Source organism: Centropristis striata, chromosome 2 (assembly GCF_030273125.1).
Source record: "Centropristis striata isolate RG_2023a ecotype Rhode Island chromosome 2, C.striata_1.0, whole genome shotgun sequence".
Taxonomy (NCBI): Eukaryota; Metazoa; Chordata; class Actinopteri; order Perciformes; family Serranidae; genus Centropristis; species Centropristis striata.
In genome coordinates, this window is record NC_081518.1 from 8,062,672 (window position 1) to 8,088,166 (window position 25,495).

At 37.1% G+C, this 25,495-nt stretch overlaps 1 protein-coding gene across 1 annotated transcript in view; it reads left to right on the forward strand.

Annotated features, from left to right (window-relative positions):
- The first annotated feature begins 943 nt into the window (after positions 1-943).
- Positions 944-25,495, forward strand: part of epha6 (eph receptor A6) — a 75,264-nt gene continuing 50,712 nt past the window's right edge. The window contains exons 1-2 of the mRNA XM_059349031.1: positions 944-1,493; positions 12,154-12,218. Of these exons, the coding sequence (XP_059205014.1) occupies positions 1,415-1,493; positions 12,154-12,218 (144 nt within the window). The 5' untranslated portion in view covers positions 944-1,414. The remainder of the gene's footprint in view (positions 1,494-12,153; positions 12,219-25,495) is intronic.

Here is a 25,495-nt window from a genome sequence, read left to right on the forward strand (position 1 = left end):
TAAAAGTGTGGAGTGGATTCATCTTTAATGAGCAGATACCTACTGCTGAGACTTATCGACCATAATCTGACATAAGTATGGAATAGGGAATCATACACATAAACACATTAAATTAATAAAATGGATTTCCTGTTATATCATGCATTTTTCTGCTATTGTTGCTAAAATAACATATGGTTGTATTGCAATTTTCAGTTGAATCCATGTTGATTGTAGGTATTTTTCTGCTCCTGCTGGAATACTATGCATCACTTCATGTGCATGCAGTGCATTATTTTTTCCCTGGATAACCAAAAAGAGCGTTTGCAAACATAAACAACAATATAAAAGTAATTTACAGGTCTTAAAAAACACCTTGAATATTCTTATGGAATCACTGCTGTGTTGCCTCAATTTATGACGGTGAGCAAGAGGAACATTAAATTACAGTGCATGAATGGGCTGCAGAGTATTGCTTTTAAATTTTCACTCACAACAATGAAGTGACTCACAGGAACATATAAATGAATGTGTGCACCTTCAACCCACCATGCCCCATATCAACTTATACTCTATTTGTCTGCTCGCCTTCCTCCCCTGCCACCATAAATAGAAACTGGCCCAGACACATTACTATTCCTACAACATAATCCAATGCAGGTATAACCTACATCATGGCACAGATTGGATACAGCGACTTTAATAATGGCTTCATATTTCCTTCCATCTCCCCAGCGTCTGCCCCCTGAATCAATAACGAAGAAGCCGTCTGATGGAAGCGACTGACCCGCGCGTTTTGCGTGATGTAAAGTGAGAACTATCACAAAGAGCAAGTTAGATGTGCAGCACGGACTTGTGATAGAAAAATCCTCTGCTTGCGCCAGAGAAAGAGAGAGAGAGTGGGAGAGAGAGGGAGGGAGAGATACACGCAGTGATAGAGACACAGTGAGGGATGCGCTGGCTGAAAGTGAGGCGGGAAGTCCGGGATTTTCCCTTTTCCCTTCCCTGTTTTTCTCTCGTTTTGGGATAAAAACAATAAATGCCAAACAGACTGACTTTATCACAAACACTCATCGGGGAAGTTCGCTTTTGGACACTTTTGGGATAGTCTGTACCTGCGGACCTGCCCGTGTTTTGAGGTTTCCAGCCAATTACACCTCCATTTATTTATATGTTTAACTTGCTCCAGCTCAAGCAGTCGTTTTGTGCGCAATGGCTGGCCGTTTATATCGTCTGTCTGACCGTCTCCACATGGGGAGGTTTGGGATGGCTGAAAAATAAATAAATAAGAACTCCTGTGGATCCTCCTGAGTCTGGATACTGGGGAGCTTTCAGTAGCCTCTTTGATGAAACCTCCTTACCTTTTCATTTTGGGGATCTATTTAGGAGTCTGTGCAGCGTTTTAGTCCAGAGCGCACTTGTGTCTGACTCAACGATGTGCTCCGGTGGGAAATACTGGGTTTTTTTGTTCTTGCTTAGAAGTATCCTGTCGGACCCGGGAACCGCAAACCAAGGTGAGTACAAAGAGCATCGAAACCACAGACTGGCTGCACCACATTTAAAGTCTTTTCCAACAGTACTGATCCTCTGCTCTCTCCATTACGCACATGCACGCTCACACGCAAAACACAAGGTAACTTAATGTTTTGCAGCGCAGGTTTAATTACTGTGTACAGCCATTTATCATATCAAACACTTCCAAATAAATAAGTCATGTAATGAGTATTAAAGTGTAATATTTCACAGGCTATTTTGTACATTAGACAATGGAATGACACCTGAGTGACTACTGTGTTTTACTTTGTGTTGTTTTTATTTCCCTCCAATGTCATTGTCAGCCTCCTGTCCTGGTTTTAGCATGAGATGACTGTGGGTCAACCAGAAAACATCAATATCACATTCAAAAATGCATGTAAAGCCTGAAAATTCATGTAAAGATTTTAATTTATTGGCTGAAGCAAGAGATGTCCGTCCTGGTTTGGGTAGATGTATCCGTCCTTGTCACTGATACTGTATAGGTTACACAACACATCCTTGAAAGACCAAACATGGCAGTAATAATAATATTTTGGTTACTTTTCCCACCAACGCTCTTTTAAAATACATGAGTCTGACTCTGATTTTCTCAGATAATACACATTTATACATATACAGCTTCAAAATGCATGCAAGAATGTCGGCTAAACCAAACTTGTCTCAAAATATACCAGTATATATAAACCAGTCTGGTTTCATATGAAAAACACCCCAATTTCTTGAGTAATTTCAGGTGTTATTACAATGCATGTTTTTGCTCTATCATTTCACGCCATGGCAATATGTTTAATGCATAGAGGAAGTGCTCCGGAAGTAATATGATGGTCAATAAAGGGCAACAGAGTCCTTTCATACTGGACAAGAAGGCTGGTGGATTAGTCTAACAAGGACACACTTTGACTTTGACCTATGAGACTCATATTCGTGTTCAACAGAGTCAGTGTTGAGTAATTTGATTGAGTTATAGTAATCTTAGCTTAACCTTTGGTATTGTTACGTTGTTACAACACGTGATGTCAAACCATGTCGTTTTTTTCCTAAACTTAATAAAGTAGTTTTGTTGCCTAAAGCTAACCAACAGTGGCCATGTGACAGTATGACAGTGTTTAAAGCCAGAATGAGGGTTTAATGACACGTGTAAAACTAAAAATACAAAGACATGACACATGGAATGTCCTTAAAAGTGGTGCGCTATTTGTTTGCCTGGCTTTGAGATCACATCGAAAATACACATTTATACATTTACAGCCTCAAAATTAATGTAAATATTTCATTTTTTTGCACAAACCAAAAAATGCCAGTCTTGATCCCGGTAGATCTAATCTAATCTAATCTAATCTAATCTGATAATTGATACTGTCGGTGCACATGATCTTGCCTTTGTTTGTTACTTCTTTATATTTTTATTGTTATGTAAAGCATATTGTAACTGTGTTTTGAAAGGTGCTATATAAATACAATCTATTATTATTATTATTATTATTATTATTATTATTAATATCATGGCCATGTTTCAGCAACCTTTTCAACTATTCTCTGAAAATTGCAGGGAAAAAAAGATTTAAATACATTCATAGCCTCAAAATTCATGGTAAAATGTAAATGTGTTGCCTAAATCAAAAGGTGTCAGTCTTGGTTCTGGTAGATCTAATCTAATCAAAATAATGATACTGTATGTTTTACAACAAACACATTTAAAACTCAATGTTTAGCAACTTTTTCAGCATTCCATCTGAAAGATTTCTGCCAAAATGCACGCAGAAATATACATTTGTTGGCTTTTTTCAGTGGATACATCTGTAGTCCTGTTCATTGATTCTGTACAACTGAAAAAGGGCACAAAGACAAAACAAGGTTTTCAAGATATTTCATCTAAAAATAGACTAATTTTGCTCTGAATTTTGCAACAAACACACGCTGAAACACATGTATGCAGCATCAAAATCTAAAAATGTATAGGTGCTGTGAGCTGTGACAGACAGGAGCTCCATCAGCCAAATTCAGGAAGGAGCTCTGACATTAAACTTCACCTCCAAAATCGGAGTGCACAGAAACATTGCCACAGCTATAGGGACCTCACTGTGTTACAGTGAATGTCAGCCTCTGGCATACTCTGTCAGCTATACTGATACTTGAGTTGCCTATTTCTGTCCTCTATGATGAGTTCATACATTCACGGCTGAAAATATAACAGATTTTGGCCAATACCGGATTCCTCACAGACACTCGTGTTATACTTAGTTATTATATACTTATTCTGTTGGGGTAGTGCTTGAGACTAAATGCATCTGAATAATTTTCCACTTTTCAAAATTAATTTCCAGTCACATGGCCAGTGTGTGCAGCTGCATATGTATGAGAATCACACAGGACAAAATAATTTTATCTCCCCTCAGTCGAACCCATAAGTCACATGGGTAAACGGTTGTCAGAAAGTAATCTGTTCTCGACATCTTCAACATCGCACGTTTGCAGAGGTCAGTTTAATATTCCTTCCTGAATGTTTAATGTTTAGGATACACATTTTCAAAGACGACAGGAGCCGTTTCAGTAGCCAAATGTCAAAGTCTCCTTTACTTCATTTCTCTGTGTCGTGTGTGTGTGTGTGTGTGTGTGTGTGTGTGTGTGTGTGTGTGTGTGTGCTCAGTTTCCCCCCCAGGATGCCTGTCTGCCTGTGGTGGTGACAGGCTTGAAGGGGAGGGGATGCACACAGGGAAAATCGACAACGTGAGGAGTTTAAAATATAGTGAGAGCAGGCTCATATAGATGTTAGCTGGGCACATTCTATCTGAGGGAGATTTCTCACAAATGTGAATCACTTGTGTGTGTCCTCTCAGAGTGAGAAAGTGACAGAGACGAAAAGTAGTGCTTACATAACAGGGTGTTTATTGGTAATTTAGCTGTTTGTGGTCAAAACAGTCATTTTGGATAAATTATGTCATAAATAATGGTACATTCCCATTATTGCTGTTGCTATGCATCTGTCAGGTAGGTGATCATAGATTACATTATACAACGATAATGGCGACAGTAGGGCTGGGCAATTAATCGAAAATTAATCAAAACAGACATTCAGAACCTCTAACTGATGTAATCTTTCCCATGATGAAATTCAATTATTTTTAGGGTTAGCTGCGGAGTCACGTGAAGTCACGTGACTCCGCAGCTAACCCCAAAAATCAGCCCGTCCAATCAGCGACATGGAGGAGAACTGAAACACCGAGCCAACTGAGCAACTTCAGCGGCTTGTACCCAAGAAAAATTACACATTTTAGCTTTAGGGAAGACGACAACGAACAAAAAGAAGTCAAATGTAAACGATGCGGAAAAAAATGTTTGCAAGAAATGCCAGTTATTTATTTTCCACTGATTTAAAGAAGTCGATTTCTACTTTTAAACTAAATTGTGACTTTTCATTTCAAGCGATGCTTTGGTTTCAGTTTGAAATATTAAATAAATATATTATACTATAAATAATAGTTGAACATATAGAGAGACAATGGCAGTTAACTATGAGGCCCAAACCAAAAATAATCTTTCATTAATTATACTTAAAATGTTCATTTAATCGTGATTTTGATTTGAGGTCATATCGCCCAGCCCTAGGCGACAGATTTACCTCCGAAGTATTTTTTCAACTAATGTGTCAGAAATGATATAGATAGACACAAAATGACTTACTAGTCAGTGACTGATTTTATAAGCTGACGCTATCTTACTAATTAAGCAACATTAGCGCAACACGTTGTACTAAGAGGATGTCACTGGTTTCCAGCTGAGTTGGTGAATCTTGTTGAAGACGCACTTGATGGCTACATATCGTACTAAAAGGCCCCGGTCAGCATTCTCACTGCTTGTAGATTCATATGCAGTAGAATACATAAATTAATAGGCAGCATTGTGCTTGTACTGCAGTGTAAATGAAGTTCTAGTATTATAAGTACGATGTGAAAAAATGTAACATCAATATGTTTGTTTATTTCTTTTATCTTCTTCTTAAAGCTGAGCTAGAGAGTATGATAGGAAAAGGAAAATGACAACAATACATCACAACACAAGGCTAAACAAAGAGCAACATTTTCTCTCCATCTCTGAAACACTCAAATAAATGCAATAAAACATGTCAATATCGACAAACTCTATTTTTGAACTATCCGTCTTATTTTTGTGGGTTGTTTTGCAGAGTACTGTACCTGTCAATCACACAATAGAATTCTTACCGGGTTAATAAATCAAGTCAGAAGTAGGGTTATATTCTCATAGACTTCCATACAGTCAGACTTATTTTTGCATCTAGTGGAGTCTCCCCCTGCTGGCCATTAGAAAGAATGCATGTTTAAAGCACTTACACTGTGGCTTTACAGTATGATTTCACTTTTTAACATTAAAAGGAAAATACAAAACTAATGTGTCTGAAAAAACACTTTCTTGTTAGTTTGAGTAAGAACTTTCCTGTAAACTGTAATTATGACAACAATGGTTTGGGGGAGGGGTTTAGTGAAAGGTCAGTTTTTGCTGTATTTTGTCTGAAAGGTATTCAGACAAGCAAGCAAATCCTCACATCTAAGAAGCTGTAACTAGCAAATTTCTTTTGATAAACAGCTCAGACACAATTGTCAGTGTTGGTTTTCTGTCAATCAACTTAATACTTATTATATATTTTGATCAGCTCGTGTGTATTTAAAAAAACGATGGGTCTGACATCTCTGTAATAATTCATCCCAACACAGCAAGAGCATTTAGACAGATGCTAGACTGTCTTTCTCTTTTAATACAGGGGTGCAGCATCATCTGTGTCATGAACAGGTGAATTAGACGCTGCTGTCGGCTTTTATTACCATCTCATATAGAAAATAATGATTCTGCCTCTCCCAGTGGCTTTCTCAAACCACATCCTGGAAACTGAAAAGAAAAAAAACAAAACAACGGCCCTTATAGAAAAGCCTTTCTCTCCGTGGGGATCTCAGCCAAGTGCTTGTATACTTGAATATCCTCTGCAAATACTTAAATAATTGAGGATTCTAACTTAATGTCTAGCTTTTGAGTGTTCATAAGCCTCTTGCGGGGAAGATATATATGAGGCTTTTCCCATTCCTTTCAAGCTCAGGTTTTATTCAGATGTCACCCACAGACATGTGGAGCAATTTTCTGAAAACTACTGCTCAATAAAGGCTGTGTATCTGCTGGTGAGGAGATCTGTGTTATGTATGGGTGTACAGTGGGTAGGAGAGGATTTTCTTTATTGTGAAACCATATATGTGGTGCTACAGAACAGGCTGTTCTTATTCACTGCTCAGACTTACACCTACGAAAAGTAATGCACTATAATTTGTATATAACCCACATAATCACGAACCAGGAGAAGCTTATTACGACCAGGCGGCTACCTCCTGGTCTGAGCAAGGAGGCAAACCAGGAAGTGCCTTAAGCTGCATTCTACCAAATATTCCAGCAGGGGGCGCTAAGTGTGGCTGCAAAACCCTTTCTGTCCAATCATTTCAATGCAAAATGAGAAAACTTCTCACTTGTTTTATTACGTCAGATTTTTTAATGACAACACTATGGTCTCAATGGCTAGTGAAAAATCTTCTTCAAGACAATTTCATGTTAATAGTTTAAATAATGGCCCCATTTGGAAGAAAATAGAAGATAAAGAATCGTATGATTTGGGGCGTGGCTACCTTTGATTGACAGGTCGCTAACAGGGCGAGACGTCATCAGGAGAGAAGCAGAACAATGCGTATCCAGGGCAACGTGTCAAAAAAGTTAAATATAACGTTATATAGATAGAAAAGAGGATGTTTACCGGTTTGGTCTCATAACTTTGACCCTTTCACTGTATTTTTCTCTTAAAAATGTCTTGTTCAGCGTTTGGTTGGACGAACAGACACTCCAAGGAGTCGCTGTTCATTTTTCTGTGGCAAGTAACATACATTTTGTTTTTTGCTAGCCAAAATGAACATTCCAGTTAATGCTCCAGGTAATGCTAACATTAATTAGCAGCGGCTTCTCTCAGTCAGGTTGAGGTGTAGAGAGGCTGTAGTCAGTGATCAGATCCCTCTCCTCCTCCACAGTCCAGATATGGTCTGCAGGATGAAACAAGATGGCGACACAAGGTGGCGACAAGTGTAACGCTGAACTCGATGTTTCCAACGGGCCACAAACTAATGGGTGACGTCACGGTCACTACGTCCACTATTTATATACAGTCTATGATTACAACCTATACTGACGAATCTTGTTAGGTGGCGACCCCTAGTGGCTGTTATTATAACAGCCAGCAAAAGGTAGCAAAAGGTAAAACAGCCAGTAAAAAATAGTCAGGTGTTGTGGTATAAGAGCGAGAAAGTCTGCAAAGGGAGGATGAATGTAAAAAAAATGCAGGACTTTGACCCAGGAGACCGGTGTTTGTGTCCCCTGTGAAACATTTAAGTCAAAGTAGAAATTTTAAGTCACTTTGCAAGTTCACAAGTAAGTTAATTTCCATAGATAGCTTCATCACCTACATAACTACGTCAACTAGTTACATTTAAAAAAGGAAAATATTTCAACACAAAGTATAGTCTTTTTTCTTTTTTTAACCTTAACCAAATAGTTTGTTGCATACAGCTTACAACTTACAAGTACTTAAAACTGCAACCATGTGACCATTTCTCAACTTCAAATAAAATATATTTTTTTAGATATCACATGAACCGTACTAAACATAACTAATGCACTTGGTGGACACTAGACAGTAAAATTAGTTTCTCTCCGAAGTTAGTAAAGAAAGTAATAAATCTGCCTAACCAGCACGTCTAAACTTCACAAACTAACATGTTATATTCCATTTGTTTAATATGAACACAAAAATTTCTGTTGTTTAACAGTGGCTGTATTTTAGACTGTATTCAGTCAAGTTTTGTCTGTTGATGGCACAAAAGTTTCCGTTCAGTTTGGTACAAAACCCAAAAGCCTTTATAAGCACTGTTAATATTATTACCTCAGCGTCTGAATTCTGGCAACTGTTCTTTAAAGCAATTTCAGATATATTAGGCATAACTCTAAATCCGACCCCACATGTAGCTATTTTCGGCAAGCCCCCAGATGACCCCGAACCACAGCCATCCAAAATAACGTTGCTGCCTTCGCCTCCTTTATTGCTCGTAAGATAATTCTTCCATTGTGGAAGTCTCCTCATCCACCTTCGATCAAAGTCTGGTTGCATGATATTTTAGGTCTTTTGAAACTTAATTCATGTTCACAAATGTTAGAAAGAAAAAAGAAAATAAATTGTATCCATGTATGCTTTTTATGTTTGTACCAAGCATTTGATAAATAAAAATTATAAATAAAAAAAGATTATTACCTGAGCAACAACCTGTCTACAGCAAAGTTATCACATTGTGATTGTTTTCATGTTTCAGTGAGCTCTTTCACCAGGTTCTAACACTATATTTCACGATTGAGCTGACAACGATGTCTTTAGTGATGGGAGCCTCAATGCTGCAGCTTCAGCTTCAGGATTCAGTTTGAACATTTGTTCGCTGATGCACTGAACACCTCACCAAGCAATACAAATACAAACATATCAAGAATCACAAGAGAAACTGGCGATTCACTGCTATTTATTTGGGCCAACTTATTTTCTAAAATGTGATCACTTTCCTATGGTCCTGTAGAAAGGACAGTCACAGATTATTATGCTTCCAGACACAATACGACAAGAGTAATATGATTTGTGCTGCTGATAAATACTCGTCGGCATGTGTGTGTACAGGGTATGTCTGCTTTGAGTGAAAAAATCCCTGTATCAAATTCCACTCTGTGGTCTCAGGTCATCTATTATTTCCTGGCTTCAAAGACAGTTGCAGAAATGTAATAATTGTACAATTGCATTATAGTGTGTGTATGTTTGGGTGTGTGTTTGTCTGTCTGTCCCTCTCTTAAACACAGTTAGGGGAGTTGGTGGGGAAAGTTTGCTGCCGTCAAACATGCCATGGTACATCGCTCATGATTATGAAAGATTGTTTTTCTAATTTGGTCAAAAATCAATATCTCTCTGTCTCGCTTTGTCTCACAGTCTCTCTCTCTCTCTCCCCGTCACTCTCCGTCCTCCTTTTAAACAGAGGCAAGGCCATCTTATTATAATTCAGCCCTTAATTACCAGCAGGGGATCAAGGCTAAATGAAGTCTCTGTAAATACTGAAGCGGTTCATTTAGTCTCACCAAAGTGTATCTTCACTGGTTATCTGACTTGTTCTCAAAACAGTAGCAACCCCATCAAATTAGTCCAGATTTGGCAAAGTCGCTGGAGTGACAGGTCGTCTGAAGATGTGACTCTTTGGTCTATAGTGTCGACCACTGAAGTGGGACACACTTTATTGATAGAGATTGTAATTAACTGGCTGTGTGGAGACAAAGGAAATTGCACATTCATCATATCAAATTGGCTCAGGGGGCTTAGCGAGGGCCAGATAATGGCTCTCTTCATGCCTGAGCCGTGACCAGAGTGCAGACAGCTTGAGAATGTTACACTTGTATGTACACAATGTGGTCACGGACACGCACAAAGAAACAAAGTTGTTAACATGCTCACACAAAACCACCACCAAACACTAGTACTCAGATTAAATTCCATTATATTTTTGCAATTTGTTAATGATCACTGTCAGATTAAAGTTGTGTGACTTGGTCAGTGTAAATGACAAAACCATGCAAAGATGATTCAAACATTATAGTCTTTGTCTTGTCATCAGGAGGTGTCCATTGAGCTGATATTGTATTATAACAATGAAGCCAAGATCATCATGTGCATTCAAACGTTTACTAATCCATATATTGTTCTGCAGCACTACTGATCTCAGTGCTGCCATCCAACCCTATCGCCACACAACAAGGTCAATACTGGAGGACTTTTTTCCATTTTTTCCCATTAATTAATTCTTCTTTTTGAACCGAAAAATAAACAACAACGTAAACAACAACAACGTAGGCTAGATGCATAGATACCAGGGATGGGCAACTGGAGGCCCGGGGGCCTCATACGGCCCCACCTTCACTTGAAGTGGCCCTCAGTACAACTACATACATTTGAGCATGAAATCTTAAAAGTGCAGTATAAAAATGCACAAAATGACTAATGTTGGTCTGCTGTTCTTGCACTGAAAAAAAAAAAATCACAGTAAGTGGTTATTTTTTATTTGCTTCAAACCTTTTGTATTCCTATTTATACTGTTAAACATCCATTTGAGCATGAAATATGTTAAGTTACTGCACTGTAAACATATTTAAAATTGCAGTTTCATCACATTTGATTAAGTGCACGGTCCTATATGTGGCCCTGTGATAGTGTTGATGAAAAATTGTGGCCCCCTCCAGCATTTAAGTTGCCCATCCCTGATATATACATACACATACTCGCATACACATCGTTATACAGATGTGCATATAAACATATAGACCTTTACACACGTACAGTATATAAAGCCCTATACATATACATGCATCTGCCCCGTCTAAGTAATGAGATAAATATAAGAACCAGTTGACTTAATATTCAATACGCATTTCCTTATATCATTTTGGTCCGAAAAAAAGGCAGTAGGCTGAAGTAAAAAAATACTTATCTAGGCCTATCCCCTGATAGTTTTTGCAAAACCCGAATTTCTTTCATTGAAAACATTTTGTGTTTTCTGTGTTTTAAAACCAACAAAATGATTTAGATGTTTTTGATAAATCTCACGGTTCTTTAACATTCTTGTCATTTTTGTAATACCTGTGCATGTCAATTACAGTATAGTTACAGTTGAGAAAGATTGTGGTTATGGCATTTAAATAAGGTATACTAAGAGTTACGCACATGGTTGGTTATAGTTAATTAAACAGCAAATGTTAATGCGGGGCAGTGACAGGATGCAAACTCTTGCATGTAAGATGTGCCAAACGCTAATCCACTGTTCCAACCACACCACATATAAGGCTCTACTTCTTACATTGGCACTGCTAATTGGAACTGGACCCACATTTTGAGGAATTAAACAGTATGCATGTAATTGCTCGGTATACTGGGCTGTGGGATCGTGGGTTAAAGTGATTTAAATTGGCTCGAGGCAGAATTCCAAACACTGTGTTACTATTACTGAAAGGGTAGCTATTCATACGAGTTTGCTAAACTTTAATTAGGTCACACTATGTTTAGTTAAATATTCAAAGTTTTCCACAGTCCTTCCATCTTTCCCTTTTATTCATCTTTGGCTTATCTTTGATGTCATGTAGCACAGAAAACTCCTGACCTCTGAGAAGGAGAGTACTAATCTTCCAGACTTCCAGATGGAGGGCGGATCTGTGTTAGTGTTGGTGTTGTGCTGGACTCTCCTAAGAGCTGTTATTTCATAGGTGGTTGAATCTGATAACGGCTTTACAGCTCTGTCAGCTGCTCATTGACAGCTTGATAACTATTGTCTGCTCTCTTCCTATTTTGTCACCTCCATTTCTCTTCTCTTTAAATTCACTGTCCAACCTCTCTCGCACTCTCTCTCTCTTTCCCTCCTGTCACTCTTTGTGCTTACACTATCTTTCTTTCACTCTTCAAACTTTTCTCTCCATTTTACATGACTTTTTTTTTCTCTTTTCTTGCACCACCCCGGTCTCTTCTAGTGGTTCTGTTGGACACTACGACAGTGCTCGGAGAACTGGACTGGAAGACCTATCCTGTCAATGGGGTGAGTGACGTCATCATTATTTTAAATAAGAATATTGACTTATAAGCATTTTTTACAGACATGTTGTGTTGAATATAAACAGTTCGCTTATGGTTGTAAAGTTTCATGAGGCTGTGATTATCCTAGAGGTCACAGCAGCTCATTTTATACAGACTCAAGAAATGCCCTCCCTGCAATGAACTAGCTACAACTGATGACTAACATCATCACACATGAAGAAAACTGGGCTCATTGGATCCACAAGAGTCTCAGCTTTCCAGTGGTACCCAGTTTATGTCATTCAAAGCCTGTTTAGGGACCTCAGTGTGCACAAACATTCAAATACAGTAGGCAGAAATGTCAAATTTGTACTACATGAGAAAAACTATGTGGTTTTTAGGGAGACTTTTGGGAACACAGAGAGCCTATTTTTATTGAGATGGCATGACGTCAGAGGTCACATGGCTGCTTTGAAAATCACCAAAATAGCCTAAAGGGTACCCTGACATTGTTCGGATTTTAAAAATTCAGCAAAATAGTAGCTGTCAAAACCCTGGATGCAACTGCTGCAATCACACAGGAAGTAACACAGGATGCAACACAGGAAGCAACACAGACTTTTCAAAATAAAACGGAGAGGCACAAAACCCTTAAATAATTATTTAGAGCTACAAATAATGATAAATAATAACAGTCTTGACAGACATGATTGGGGTCTATTCTGCCCTAAAAGCCTAACTGCAGTAACTACATTTAAATTGAGTTATCACTAAAATGATTTCCTTGATGTCTGTTTTATCTTGTGACAAAGTTTTAGATTTCAATTTTGCTTTATTTCAGAGAAATAATGATATAAAAATTGCAGTAACTACAAAATTCAACTCAAAATCAAATCAAACCACAGTAAGTTAATTTACCGCTTATAAAAAAATCTGTTTTAAAATGTTTATTCACTGAAAAAACTTAATAGAAAAGCTGAAAGAAGACAACAACATTGTAGTTACTGCACTCACAGCAAAACCAGAGTGCACTAACAAATTTTTTGGGGTCAAAGGTCAAATAAATCTTCATGATTTTTCAGCATAAAATTACATCATCAATACATGTAGAAATAAGTGTCATATCACTTATCTACCTATAACCCATTTGGTTGGCAACTTAAAAAACTTTAAAGCAGTTTTCCTTTTCAGTTTTACCCTTTGTGTAGTTACTGCAGTTAGACTTTGTAGGGCAGTGTAGATTCCTTATATCTTCTAGTTCCATATATAATATGATAATATCAGTATATTCCTAAAATTGAGCCCGCTACGCCCTCCGGAAGAAATAAAACGCGGAAATTCTGAACACTAAGTGTTAACAAGGAAACATATTTAATAATATACACCAAAAAGCAAAATATTCTACACATTTTCCTCATTTATAGCTCAGACTTGAGTCCTTAACTGACCTACAACCCTCCCTCTGCAAAATGAAACCCTTGAGTCCGAGCAGTCAAAATTGTGAGTCAAAGTTTTGTGTTTAAGTCAGATAGAGACAGGAGACAGGACCTTGGGTCTTATTAAAAAACATACAGGCAGTGGGTTACATATTTTACATGCCAACCTTCCTGACAGTAGTGAGAGCAATGTGTCATCCAGTGAGCATTGATTTGGTGATTTGTGGGTCAAGAAAACTCTCCATGTCAAGGTTAAAACTGGAAGAGTTTTTTTGATGTCCAAGTTACATATAATGGTTTCAAAAGCATTCCAACATGTGCTTGACACTGAAATATAGTTCAGTCCGCCCAGTCATATAGAGTGAATTATTATGTGAGTGTAGAACATCTAGAGCGTTGATGTTTTGCGTCAAGACTCTGACCTCGGCAACACACCAAACACACACAGCAGGGAGTGAGGAGGAACAATACTTCAGTGCCGTTCTTTTGCTCTTTTCTTAATAATAAAAACACTCTCCGGTTCTTATATAACTGTTGCTGCAGCATCTACACTAACCTCTTTAGGAGCCGCCATTGTGATTTTGAACCAACAGTCACCCTTTAGAGTTGTCACACACACACACACACACACACACACACACACTAGCTGCCAGTAGCTCCTCACGGGACACTGATTGATTAGAGCCTCTGGTTGTTCAGACACAAACACATTACTTGAAACCCGACAAGATGGATTTGCGATCTGGTGATCCCTCCGATTCCACATGATATTGTGAGAATCCAACTGCCAGGCAAGATAACTAAAGACAAAACAAAAAGAGAAAAGGAGAAAAAAAGTATTTTTATAGCAGAAGTTGGTATCAGATCTGACTGTATCTATAGTAGATAAATTAACTCCAGCTCAACTAACTTAATGCTGCTTACAGATGATTGCATCAGCAATAAAAATGTAACTGGAAGGGCAGTCAGAGAGCGCAGACCTCAGTCAAAGACATGTCTTATCTGGCACTGTTAACAAAAGTGAAAAACAATCCGTGTATCTGCCTTCGATAAAGATCTGCTCTAAAATGTAACGGGGTCTTTTCGTGGCCCATGCTTCACCCTTTCTCATAGAACATCGGGCCATTAGTTTTCCCATAATCCTGCTGACAAACAAACCAAACAAAGAGGTAAAAATAAAATTATATAATAATACATCAGCCACAGGGGAAATTTCACTGCAGAATGTTTAATTTTGATAGTGCTGTACTTTCACTTATCAAGATTATTGATATCTGAACTCACCACCCAAACAAATACACTCCCTCCTATCAGTGCTCTTTTTTTATTTTATTTTTATTTTTTTATTGTTCCTCTCACTCCCACTGAATTCCTCTTTATACATCCATGACCTTTCCCCTGTCTGTGTCTTTGCACAAGCATTAACAGTTGCATGGCTCAGTCTGAGTTACTTTGTTTGTTTCTCATTTACAAAGCCAAAGCGCTGTATGAATACTGTTTTTGTTTTTTAAATGCACACACAGGACAGCTAGTGGGCCACAAGGAGGAAAAAATGAATTATTTAAAAGTAAAAGTGTGTTGGATTAGAATTGCTAATTTCACTTTAAAGTAGGATTTTGAATGCAGCACTTGAGTTTTATTTTACATTGTTGTTCTGGTACTTTTACTTAAGTAAAGTATCAATTTAAATCCTGAGTTGATTTCACACCCCACAGACAACAGTGATTAGAGAATTGGATAATGTTATTCACAAGTGATCAGGGATGTGGGTAACAGGGTTTTTCCATAGTGCCAGAAAAAAAGTTTGTAAACCCTTTGAAAATACCTAGTTTTCTGCATTAATTTGTCATGAAATGTGATCTTATCTTCATTTAAGTCCCAAGTATAGACAAACACAGTCTGGCCCTCATTTATCAAACGAGCGTACGTCAGAAAGTGAGCGTAAAGTGGGCGTACAATCATTTCTACGAAAGCCTCGATCGGCATTTATCAATGTGGACGTGAGCGGAGGGTACGATCAGATCTCATTTTTAATGGTGACAAAGCAAAGAGTGTTTAGACTACATCATTTATCATTAAAGGTGGAATTCTTTAAACAAAATACTAGCCGAGGCTATTAAATCTTGTTGTCTTCTGCTACACGCTCCTCAGACTGGGACAGAATGATTACTAAATGTAAAGAGGTGAATAATATCTCTCCATCATAATAATAACAATATTTGGATATTATATAGATTATTAGGCTTTATATATCACGATGTATAAATGAAATAGGCCTCTTCTTTTAGAATTAAAACTTACTTTAAAACATTGTTTACCTCCTTCATCCAAAAAGCTGTGAAAACTTTTAAGTCTGTGCTCCAAATGTAAAATATTCACCAAACTTGTTTGAGTTTATAACTATAAATACTTTTATTTCATAAACCTCCATCGCTGCATATTTCTGTAATATGTCTATATCGCTACTGTTGTTATTTGTAACGGGGCATGTTGCTAATAAAGTTGACTTTAGGGGGGAAAAATCCTCTTTTTGGCCGTATTGTGTCCTTCGGTGTCGTAAACTCTGGAGGCGAGCCTTCTGAATCGTATATAAGGGCGTGACATTTAAATTACGCTTGTTTCGAGTCGCCACATTTATCAACAGCCAATCATTCTTAAGCTGTGATTGGTGAGATACGATCATTTGATAAATCCCACGTGAACCCTGTCGTAAGACCAAATATACACTCTGATAAATGAGGGCCATTGCTTAACCTCATACCAAGCAAACAATAATAATATTTAATGTCTTTATTGAACACCTCCAAGAAACATTCATAGTACTGGTGGAAAAAGTAAGTGAACCCTTGGCATTAATAACTGTTCAAACTTCCTTTGGGAGCAATAATCTCAACCAATTGCTTTCTGTAGCTGCTAGTCAGACCTGTAAATTCAACCACAGTTTCATCAGCCCACATAACAAATTTCCCACTAGCATTGTGGAGTGTCAAGGTGCTCTTTTGCAAACTTCAGGCGTGCAGTGATGTGTTTTTTGGGAAAGCAGTGATTTCCTCCGTGGTCTCCTGCCATGCCTGTTCAATCCTTTGTGGATGGCAGACTCATGAACAGAGATGTTAACCAGTTCCAATGAGTCTTTCGCTGTTACTCTGGGGGTCTTTTTTACCTCACTGAGCATTCTGCTTTGGGCCTTTGGAGCCAACTTGGCTGGACGCCCACCTCTAGGGAGAGTAGTCACAGTTAAATTGTCTCCATTTGGGGACAATTTGTGTGACTGGTGAATACTTAAAGTCTTTGAGATTACTCCGTTACCCCTTTCAGTCTTACACAGCTTTTTTTTTGCAAAGCACGGTGCACATCAGCATATGATTCTTTGGAATAGCAAACCCAAAAAGTAAGTGTTGAGTGTTTTAATAGGTCTATACTGCCCTACAAAGCCTAACTGCAGTTACTATGCAAAGGCTAAATCTGAAGAAAAAAAAAACTGCTTCAAAGTGTTTAAATGTTTTTTAACTGGTCAGCCAAATGGGTTATAGGTAGGTAAGTGATATGACACTTATTTCTACATGATTTGACCTTTGACCCCAAAAAATGTAGTTACTCCACTCTGGTTTTGCATTTTTGTAAAAGGTTCTAATAGTAATGCAAAAACAGAGTGCAGTAACTACAATGTTGTTGTCTTCTTTCAGCTTTTATATCAGCTTTTATATTTTGTTTTCAGTGTATAAACATTTTCAAATTGATTTTGTTATAAATGTATTTAAAAGTGTTTAACAACTCTATTCAAAGATTTCTGTATTTTAGACTTAATGTTATAAAGTAATGTTGTATTTTAGTTTTTATATAATTGTATCTCGCTTTTTTACTTCATCACTATCTAGATAATAATTTCCCTATCAAATAAACTCATAATTTCTATTATTTTTTATGTTTAAATTAGTATATATGTCCAAAGCAGATGGTGGTAAGTGCAATTACTGCTTGGTTTTGAGTTGGATTTTGTGGTTTATATATTATTATTTATCTGAAATAAAGCAAAATTGAAATCTAAAACTTTGTCACAAGATAAAACAGACATCAAGGAGTTCATTTTTTAGTTATAACTCAATTTTGACCAAAAATGTAGTTACTGCAGTTAGGCTCTGTAGCTCTACACCTCACTCAAATCTTGTTTCATTGATTGGACTCCAGGTTTGCCAACTCCTCACTCCAATTAGCTCTTGATGGAGTCATTAACCTAAGGTGTCACTTACTTTTTCCACCATTACTATGAATGTTTCATGGATGTTTTCAATCAAGACATTATAATGTTTGTGTGGGATTAGGTTCAGCACATGTGTGTGTCTATACTTGGGACTTAGATAGAGATAAGATCACATTTTATGACAAATTAAAGCAGAAAACTATGCAATTTCAAAGGGTTCACATACTGTTTCTTGTCACTGTATATCTCATATAGAGATCACATCCTGAATATGATTAAACAGAAGATAAAAGCTGTTCTTGTAAACACTCCAGTCCCAAGAGGCTGGATTTCCACCAGCTTCTTGTGAAGTGTTTAGTGATGAAATGTTCTCCAGACCAGCGTGAGCTTTACATCATCTGAACATGAACCTTTCTGACAGCAGGCAGCAGATCCTGCCGTATCACATATTTTAACATCAGTATGCATCATTAATACACAAGTTCAGCCAATAAAATAAAATAAAAAATTCATTATACGGCTGGTAGGATACTGTAAATGTTAAGATCTTCACCCTGTGCTCTTCACAGACACACTTTACCTCAAATAAATATGATGAAGAATTCACAAACAACACTTTGAGAGACCATTTCTGAAACGTAAAGATGGAATAAATCTGCTAAAACACAAACATCCTGACTCAATAGTCCCTGGTTGTCTCCGCTGGTGTATTTTATTAAACAAATACAACCATATTTACGTGCGAGAAAATACAGATTTGATCGAGCCTTTAGAATATCTAGATATTAAACTAATTTAATTGTAACATATCATTCTTACAGGGCTGAGCCTGAAGGGGAAATGCTGTAGATTTCATTCTTACAAATATTTCAGCTGGGACTGAGCAACCATCAGCAGCAACTATAATTTTTCCATGATGTTATGTCTAATTCGAGACACGAGGTGGTAGCGGGACTGTTTGTGCTTTCAGGCTATTATTAAAAGTGTAATAAATCCTTTGGAGCAAAACCAATAAATAGAAACAAAATACTGAGATATTTTCGGGGCCAAATACCAATATTGCAACAGCTTCTCCTCCCTTGCACACAGCCTACACAGGGTTTTTTTTTTTTGCTATGGGGAGCAACCACGCCATTAATTGGTTGAACAAAAACACGACGCCACCATTGAGATTCACATCAAATCAATAATTCATCACAACTATAGAGATTTAATGATATTTTCATAACACCTCTCTCTCCCTCTTCCCCTTAGTCTGACAATGACAAATTGTCTTGTTTTAATCAAAGCTTCACACCTCTTGGCCTCCACCATTGTTGTAAATACAACAGTGTCTGTCCGTGCAATGTAGTTACAGTAGGTGTGTGTATATGTGTCTGTGTGTGTGTGTGTGTGTGTGTGTGTGTGTGTGTGTGTTTGTTTGTAACTGCCTAATATCTTTTTCAACACCTAGTGACATGAAATGTTGACACTCAGTCTAAAATTTCCCCTCAAAGGAACTACACATTATTATTTTCTCCCCACTGTACACAGCAATAATCACATAGAGTCCTGTTGCTGTATTATGTAAATACAGGTGAACTCCGGCTAGCCGACTCTCTTTCCCACTGAGAGTATAATGACAGTCGTCAGCTGGTACCAATATATTTCTGAAGTGAAAATGGCCTCAAGTAACTCACTGGTCAATCATCCCCCTGTGCTAAGGGAAGACTAGGGACACAAGCCTGGCTACAGTGTTGTGAATGAACACGCTAAAAAGAGTGTGTTTGTTTGACATTCTCATGGTTTTGGTGAAAAGTGAAAGAAATATATCCTATTGTAACAAATTGACTAAAAAAATGAACTGTGACGATCCCCATGCACTGTGATTTAACCCTCCTGTTATGTCCGTTTCTCAGGAACAGTGTCGTATATTTTATGTTACAAGTGGAATATTTTACTGTTACTTTTAATGTAAGTCTTCTGCTTTATACTGTAAAAAAAGATAAACAATCGCTACTCAATAAAATTGAGGCAACAGATTGCACGCAATATTATTTATTGAATCTAACTACGTTACAAGTTGAGTTGATAACAACTTAACAGGAAGTGCCTGTCAATTAAAAACAGACTCATTCTATTGTGTTGGATTCATTCAAAATTCTCTTGATTTAGAATTACATACATATAAAGATTATATTTAATGTGATCAAAATGAGTAGATTCTATCTCAAACATTTTTATATTAAAGTTACTTAAACAACTGCCTCAAAATCAAGGATGCATTTATATTTAATACATTTTATCAAATATATTAAGTAAAATGAAATGACTAAAGGCCCCATTCTGACCTCCTGAGTGTCCGGTTCAAGCCAGAAATAACTTGCTATAGGGTTCTGGGATTTGTCACATATTAGAGGCGTTTGGGAGCATAATATAAACAGTATGAGTTGTTTCCATTTTAGGGTAAAAGTAGACCTAGCAGCGTGCACGTGCACGGAAAACGTGTCCTATACGTTTGTAACCTTACTTAATGGAAAAAATATGTTTTGGGTTATTTCAATTATTTAAGCTACTATTATATACAAAAAATATTTCATTATTATTTATGGCACGTTCACTATAATTTATGTATTAATTTTCATGTGTTATATTTAAGTTGATATTACTTGTCCCCGGGCCCAAAGTGTATTAGTTCCTACCTGCCCTTGTTTTGGGGGACAACTGTATGTGAGGGGTAGCCAAGCGGATGCAGTAGTTTTCGCGGGGTTTCTCTTGTGTTGTGACCCGTGAAGTGGAATGCTGTATGCTGTCGTGCCGATGTTGGTTATTAAAGAAGATTCAGAATTAAGTGTGGAGTTGTACTTGTAGCCCGCTAATCATCCAAGAGCCCAAGAGACTGGAGAACGCTACCCAGACAAGAAATAAGGGTTACACGTTAACTGTGGGATGTCACAATTCTGGTTTACAGAATGTTTAAATACGCCCTGACACAGACAGAAAAACTCAGAGAACACAGGGCTTTATTGGAGCCGGGACACCTCTTTTTCCAGCAGCCCTTAAGATTGGATAAGTGTTCTTCCGGCTGTACCAGGCAGTGTAATTTGATGTCTGATAATAAAGAAAACTAAAAGGAACATCGACATGCTCTTTGATTTATTTTCTCACTCAAGAGAGGGAGAAATTCCACTACAACAGCAATAATGTTTGTGGGTCAATTTGACTCGGGGCATGTTTAAGTATCCAAAAGTGTCAGAAACCAAAAAATGCCAATAAACATTGTTTATATTTCACGATTAACTCCATAATTAACCATCTCAACCAATATTTAGTGCAATGGTGTTCTTTACCTCTCACACATCATGGTTCATTGAGGACAATTCACTTGTTTTTCATATTTAAAAAATGCATTTTAAATTTTTTTGTATGTACATTGGAAAGACCTATATATAAACTACAATAGTTTTACATGAAAATACGTTCTTGAAAATTGTATTTTACATTTTTAATTATCTCTTTTAGGGAGTTAGTTGATAAATTAACACAAATCACTTCTTCTGTTCATGGTCAGATTGACCTGAACAGTATCTATATAATATAAAGATGCAAATTTGTGAAATTAACCTTTTGATTAGACTTGTTAGGCTAAGCAGAAGAAGTTTCATCCCGAAAAAAACACTTTAAACTATTTATTTTTAGATTTTTAAACTTTGAAATGGGTCGATTTGACCTGCAACATAACAGGAGGGTTAAGGCAATTTAGAGGATTTATGGCACCGGGCATGCAGGTGTTGAGTTGAAGTCTGTTCTCTCATTGAATAGTTTTATTTTCTGTTAAAAAGTCATTTCCCATAGCCCCCCACCTCCGTAGTTAGGGGTTGGTTCAGATTCAGGGGACCACAGGTTGATCGGATTCAAGTTAATACTGATTGGATTTTTGTTCTTCTTTGCTCAAGCTGATAGCCGTAAAACAAAGAAAAGAGAAAAATACAGTGGATGAAGCCATGGCTGAGGAGACAAAATCAGCATGGCTTACACAGCTGGAACTAAAGTTGTATTGATAGTCTCAAACTGGGCTAGTACAAGCTAACGTGGTGGTGATGCTTCCCGGCCAGGATTGTTATAAATATTAAACATGTTTAACATTGACGCAATCAGGGAAACTCCGATCCAGTAGATAAATTAAGTAAATTATAATTAAGACGATCTCTGTTAAGCCCTCACACTACAAGATCCTGTGGGCAGATAATCAGTTTAGACCAGTCTTGAATTACCCCTGCAATTGTTTGGAACAAGGTTATAATAGTTTTGGAATTTCCATTAGTTTTAATTTCATTGTGATTTTTGTTTTAAAATTCAGTTCGTTTTAAATTGTTTTTAGAGTGAGTTTGCTAGTTTTAATTTAGTTTTAATTTTTTGAAAATGCCTAGTTTCAGTTTAGTTTTTATTAGTTTTAGTATTAGTTTTAGTTTTTTTGTAATGGGGTATTTGTTGGGTGAGAGATTCAATAAGGTCACAATAAATGTTGCCTTTATTTCCTTTGTCTTATCCATCTCAGCCACAATAAGTTTATTAAGTCATAAAACCAGACCCAACCAAAAGGTTTACATATGAAAAAAGTTGACAAAGACGAAAACGCAGGTCATTTTCACTATAATTTTATTTTGTTTTAGTTAGTTTTGTAAACACAAAATACAGTTTCAGTTAGTTATAGTTTTTTTTTTTTTTTTTAAACTCTCATTTCTATTTTTATTTCAGTTAACGAAAATGTTTTTTCAATTCTAGTTTTAGCTATTTCGTTAGTTTTCGTTAACTATAATAACCTTGTTTTGGAAGGGTGAAACGGATCCAAAATAGGCCCAATTATCCTCTAATCTGGAGCTCCTAAAGAGTGTTTGCATTTATCTGTTTTTGTGGTTGTGAATAAATAAATGGGTAAACATTTACATTTAGTCATTTAGCAGAAGATTTTATCTAAAGCGACTTACAGAAAAAGGGAAACACCCAGATAGCACATTTTTAAGATTCCAGTTGGATACTCATAAGGACATAAAAGAGAAAAGAGAGTAATTAATACATCTAATACACGCTCAAATAGCATTATTAATGTAGCTTTATATAGTGTCTTGTGAAGGTTATAGTGCTGTAGTAGCTTGCAGACAGACAGTGCGTGGTTAAAGGTTAATTAATGTATCATCACTGAGAAGAAAAGACATTAAAGGGATATTCTTGAGCACCTTATAAAGACTGCATTCAATAATATGACTACAAAGGATTAATGTGGCCCTTCTGACCATGAGGCAGGAAGATTGAAGCCTCCCATCTTTACACACTTAGTACGCCGTTTCTGTGATTAGAATTTAAACACCGATGACCCAAAATCCCATCCTCACATATTACCGGAGTCTTACACATTCTTTGAAATTGAGAAGTTGAAGTAATTGTCCGGTGTCAGTGTGTGAGAATGATTTATTAAAATGATCACATACTGTTTGTAGGTTGAGGCCAATTGCAGAAGCTCTGCTGAAAGGTCCAACTGTTGTTCTGCACTGAATTGGTATTAAATTATCGATATAACCTCTTTTTTCCCTCTCTGTTGCTCTCTTTTCTCCGAGTTCTTTCATTTACAGCACTGGCAGTGTTGTTAGCTTAACAGTAACATACATAAGCCATGAGCAGGCGAGCAAAGGGCAACTGGCTGTGAAGAGCAGTCGTTTGAAGCCAAAGTAGACATACAACAGCTGACCTCTGCTGAAACAAAGACATGAATCTAAAGTTCTGGTCAAACATATTGACCCAGCTCCACTTACTTACTTTCAGAGATCTCAAAAGTGTCAAGAAGTATTAAATGTTGCTGCAAAATTAAATACATAACTTAATTGAATGTTCACTCTAAAAAAACAGCCATGTTTGACTATTACTATCAATCAGAGGTTTCAAAAGTATTCACATTCATTACTCAAGTAGAAATATAGATACTAGGGTTTAAAAAGACTTTTGTAGAAGTTGAAGTATCAACTCAAGCTTTTTACTCAAGTAAAAGTATAAAAGTACTGGTTTCAAGGCTACTTAAAGTTTAAAAGTAAAACGGGGGATACAACAATGCTATTTTCTAATTGGATCATGTGTAGCGGTATGTTATTTTTGGATTGGCTGATGGGTAGTTGACAGGGCCGCTTCTAGGCAGCATATATGAGGGGGCAGTCAGAAATGTGAAGAGGGCATCATGTGAACACATCATGCTCCGGCAGTTTTTTTTTCCTGTGCTTATAGTAAAGATGCTTTCTTCATTGAAAGGGGTCTATGTGTCCAACCCCAAATTTTGATTTGAGGGGGCAAGACATCTTTTTAAGGAGGCCCTCTGTAGTTGAACTGATTGATGTGGACGTCACACAATACATTTTCATGCGTGAGAAATACAATGTGTGGCGGGAGTGTTTGACAAAAGACTGAAATGAGTGTCACTTGAGAGCCTTGTCTCTGCTACGGACATCTTGGTGCTAGGCTACATACGTCTGCTTTCCTTGTTGGAGTGTGATGCGTGTCATGTGCAGGTAGGACGGACGGCGTACAAACCAATAGGGTGTCAGAATGGAATATGTTTGACTTCTCATCCAACCACAATCCCTCTATCTGGATGGAGCGATTTATCTGGATGGGGGTTTTTGTGTGTGTTTTGAACGATGTAAATCTGTAATGAAAACAAGCTGAAATTAAATAGGAGTAATGAGGCTATTTTTAAATTGCAAGAAGTAGAAAGTACACATAATTGCTTGAAAAAGTAAGCCGAAAAATAATTACTCCAGTAAAGTATAGATACCCCAAATTTTTACTTAAGTAAGGTAACAAATTATTTGTACTTCGTTACTTGACACCTCTGCTATTAATAAGAGTGAAGTTCAGTTGAAGCTTTGACAATTTGACTGCACTATAAAAACAGTAAAATATTTCTATAGTTAAATTGATATGTGTAATACTGTGCAATGGTCCATATCCAACTGCTGACTGTCTACATTGTATATAATGTTCCTAAATTTTTTATTATTATTATTTTTTTGTTAATCATTTTTATAGTTCTACTTGTTTATATTGTAAATTGTTAATACTTTATGATATATTTTACTTGTTTATTGGCTTATATTTCTAGTTTATACTGCCGTTTGCTATTTGTTGTTTTTTGCTATCCACTTTGCTGCTGTAACTCTGGAAATTTCCCCGTTGTGGGACTAATAAAGGAAATCTTAATCTTAATCTTAAAATTCATCACCCCATTGCTACCGCAAGAAGAGGCTTCTGCTCATGTTAATTAGCCTCGTCGAGATACAGCCATCACTGATTTGAAAGATGATCTCTTTATCTGCGAAGAAAAAGTTCCATCTAAGCCTCTTTTCAGTGATGAACAACTTTCATAACAACTTTATCCACTGACTCACTTCAGTGGCTGTCAAAGATTTCTGTCAGGAGCTGTGCAGACCTTAAGCTGCCGGGAGCCACAGTGCAAAAACCCAAAAAAAAGTCATAACAAGTAGAGTTAGAAACTCAACACAAGTTTTCAATGTCTGAACGTCTCTGCACAATGAGAGGGCTTTGCAGCTGCTTCGGCATGTCAGGGAGAAGGTTAGTGTGCATCTCTGTGAAGTCAGTGAGGGGCTTTTATAGGCTAACATCATCAATTTTCAAAGC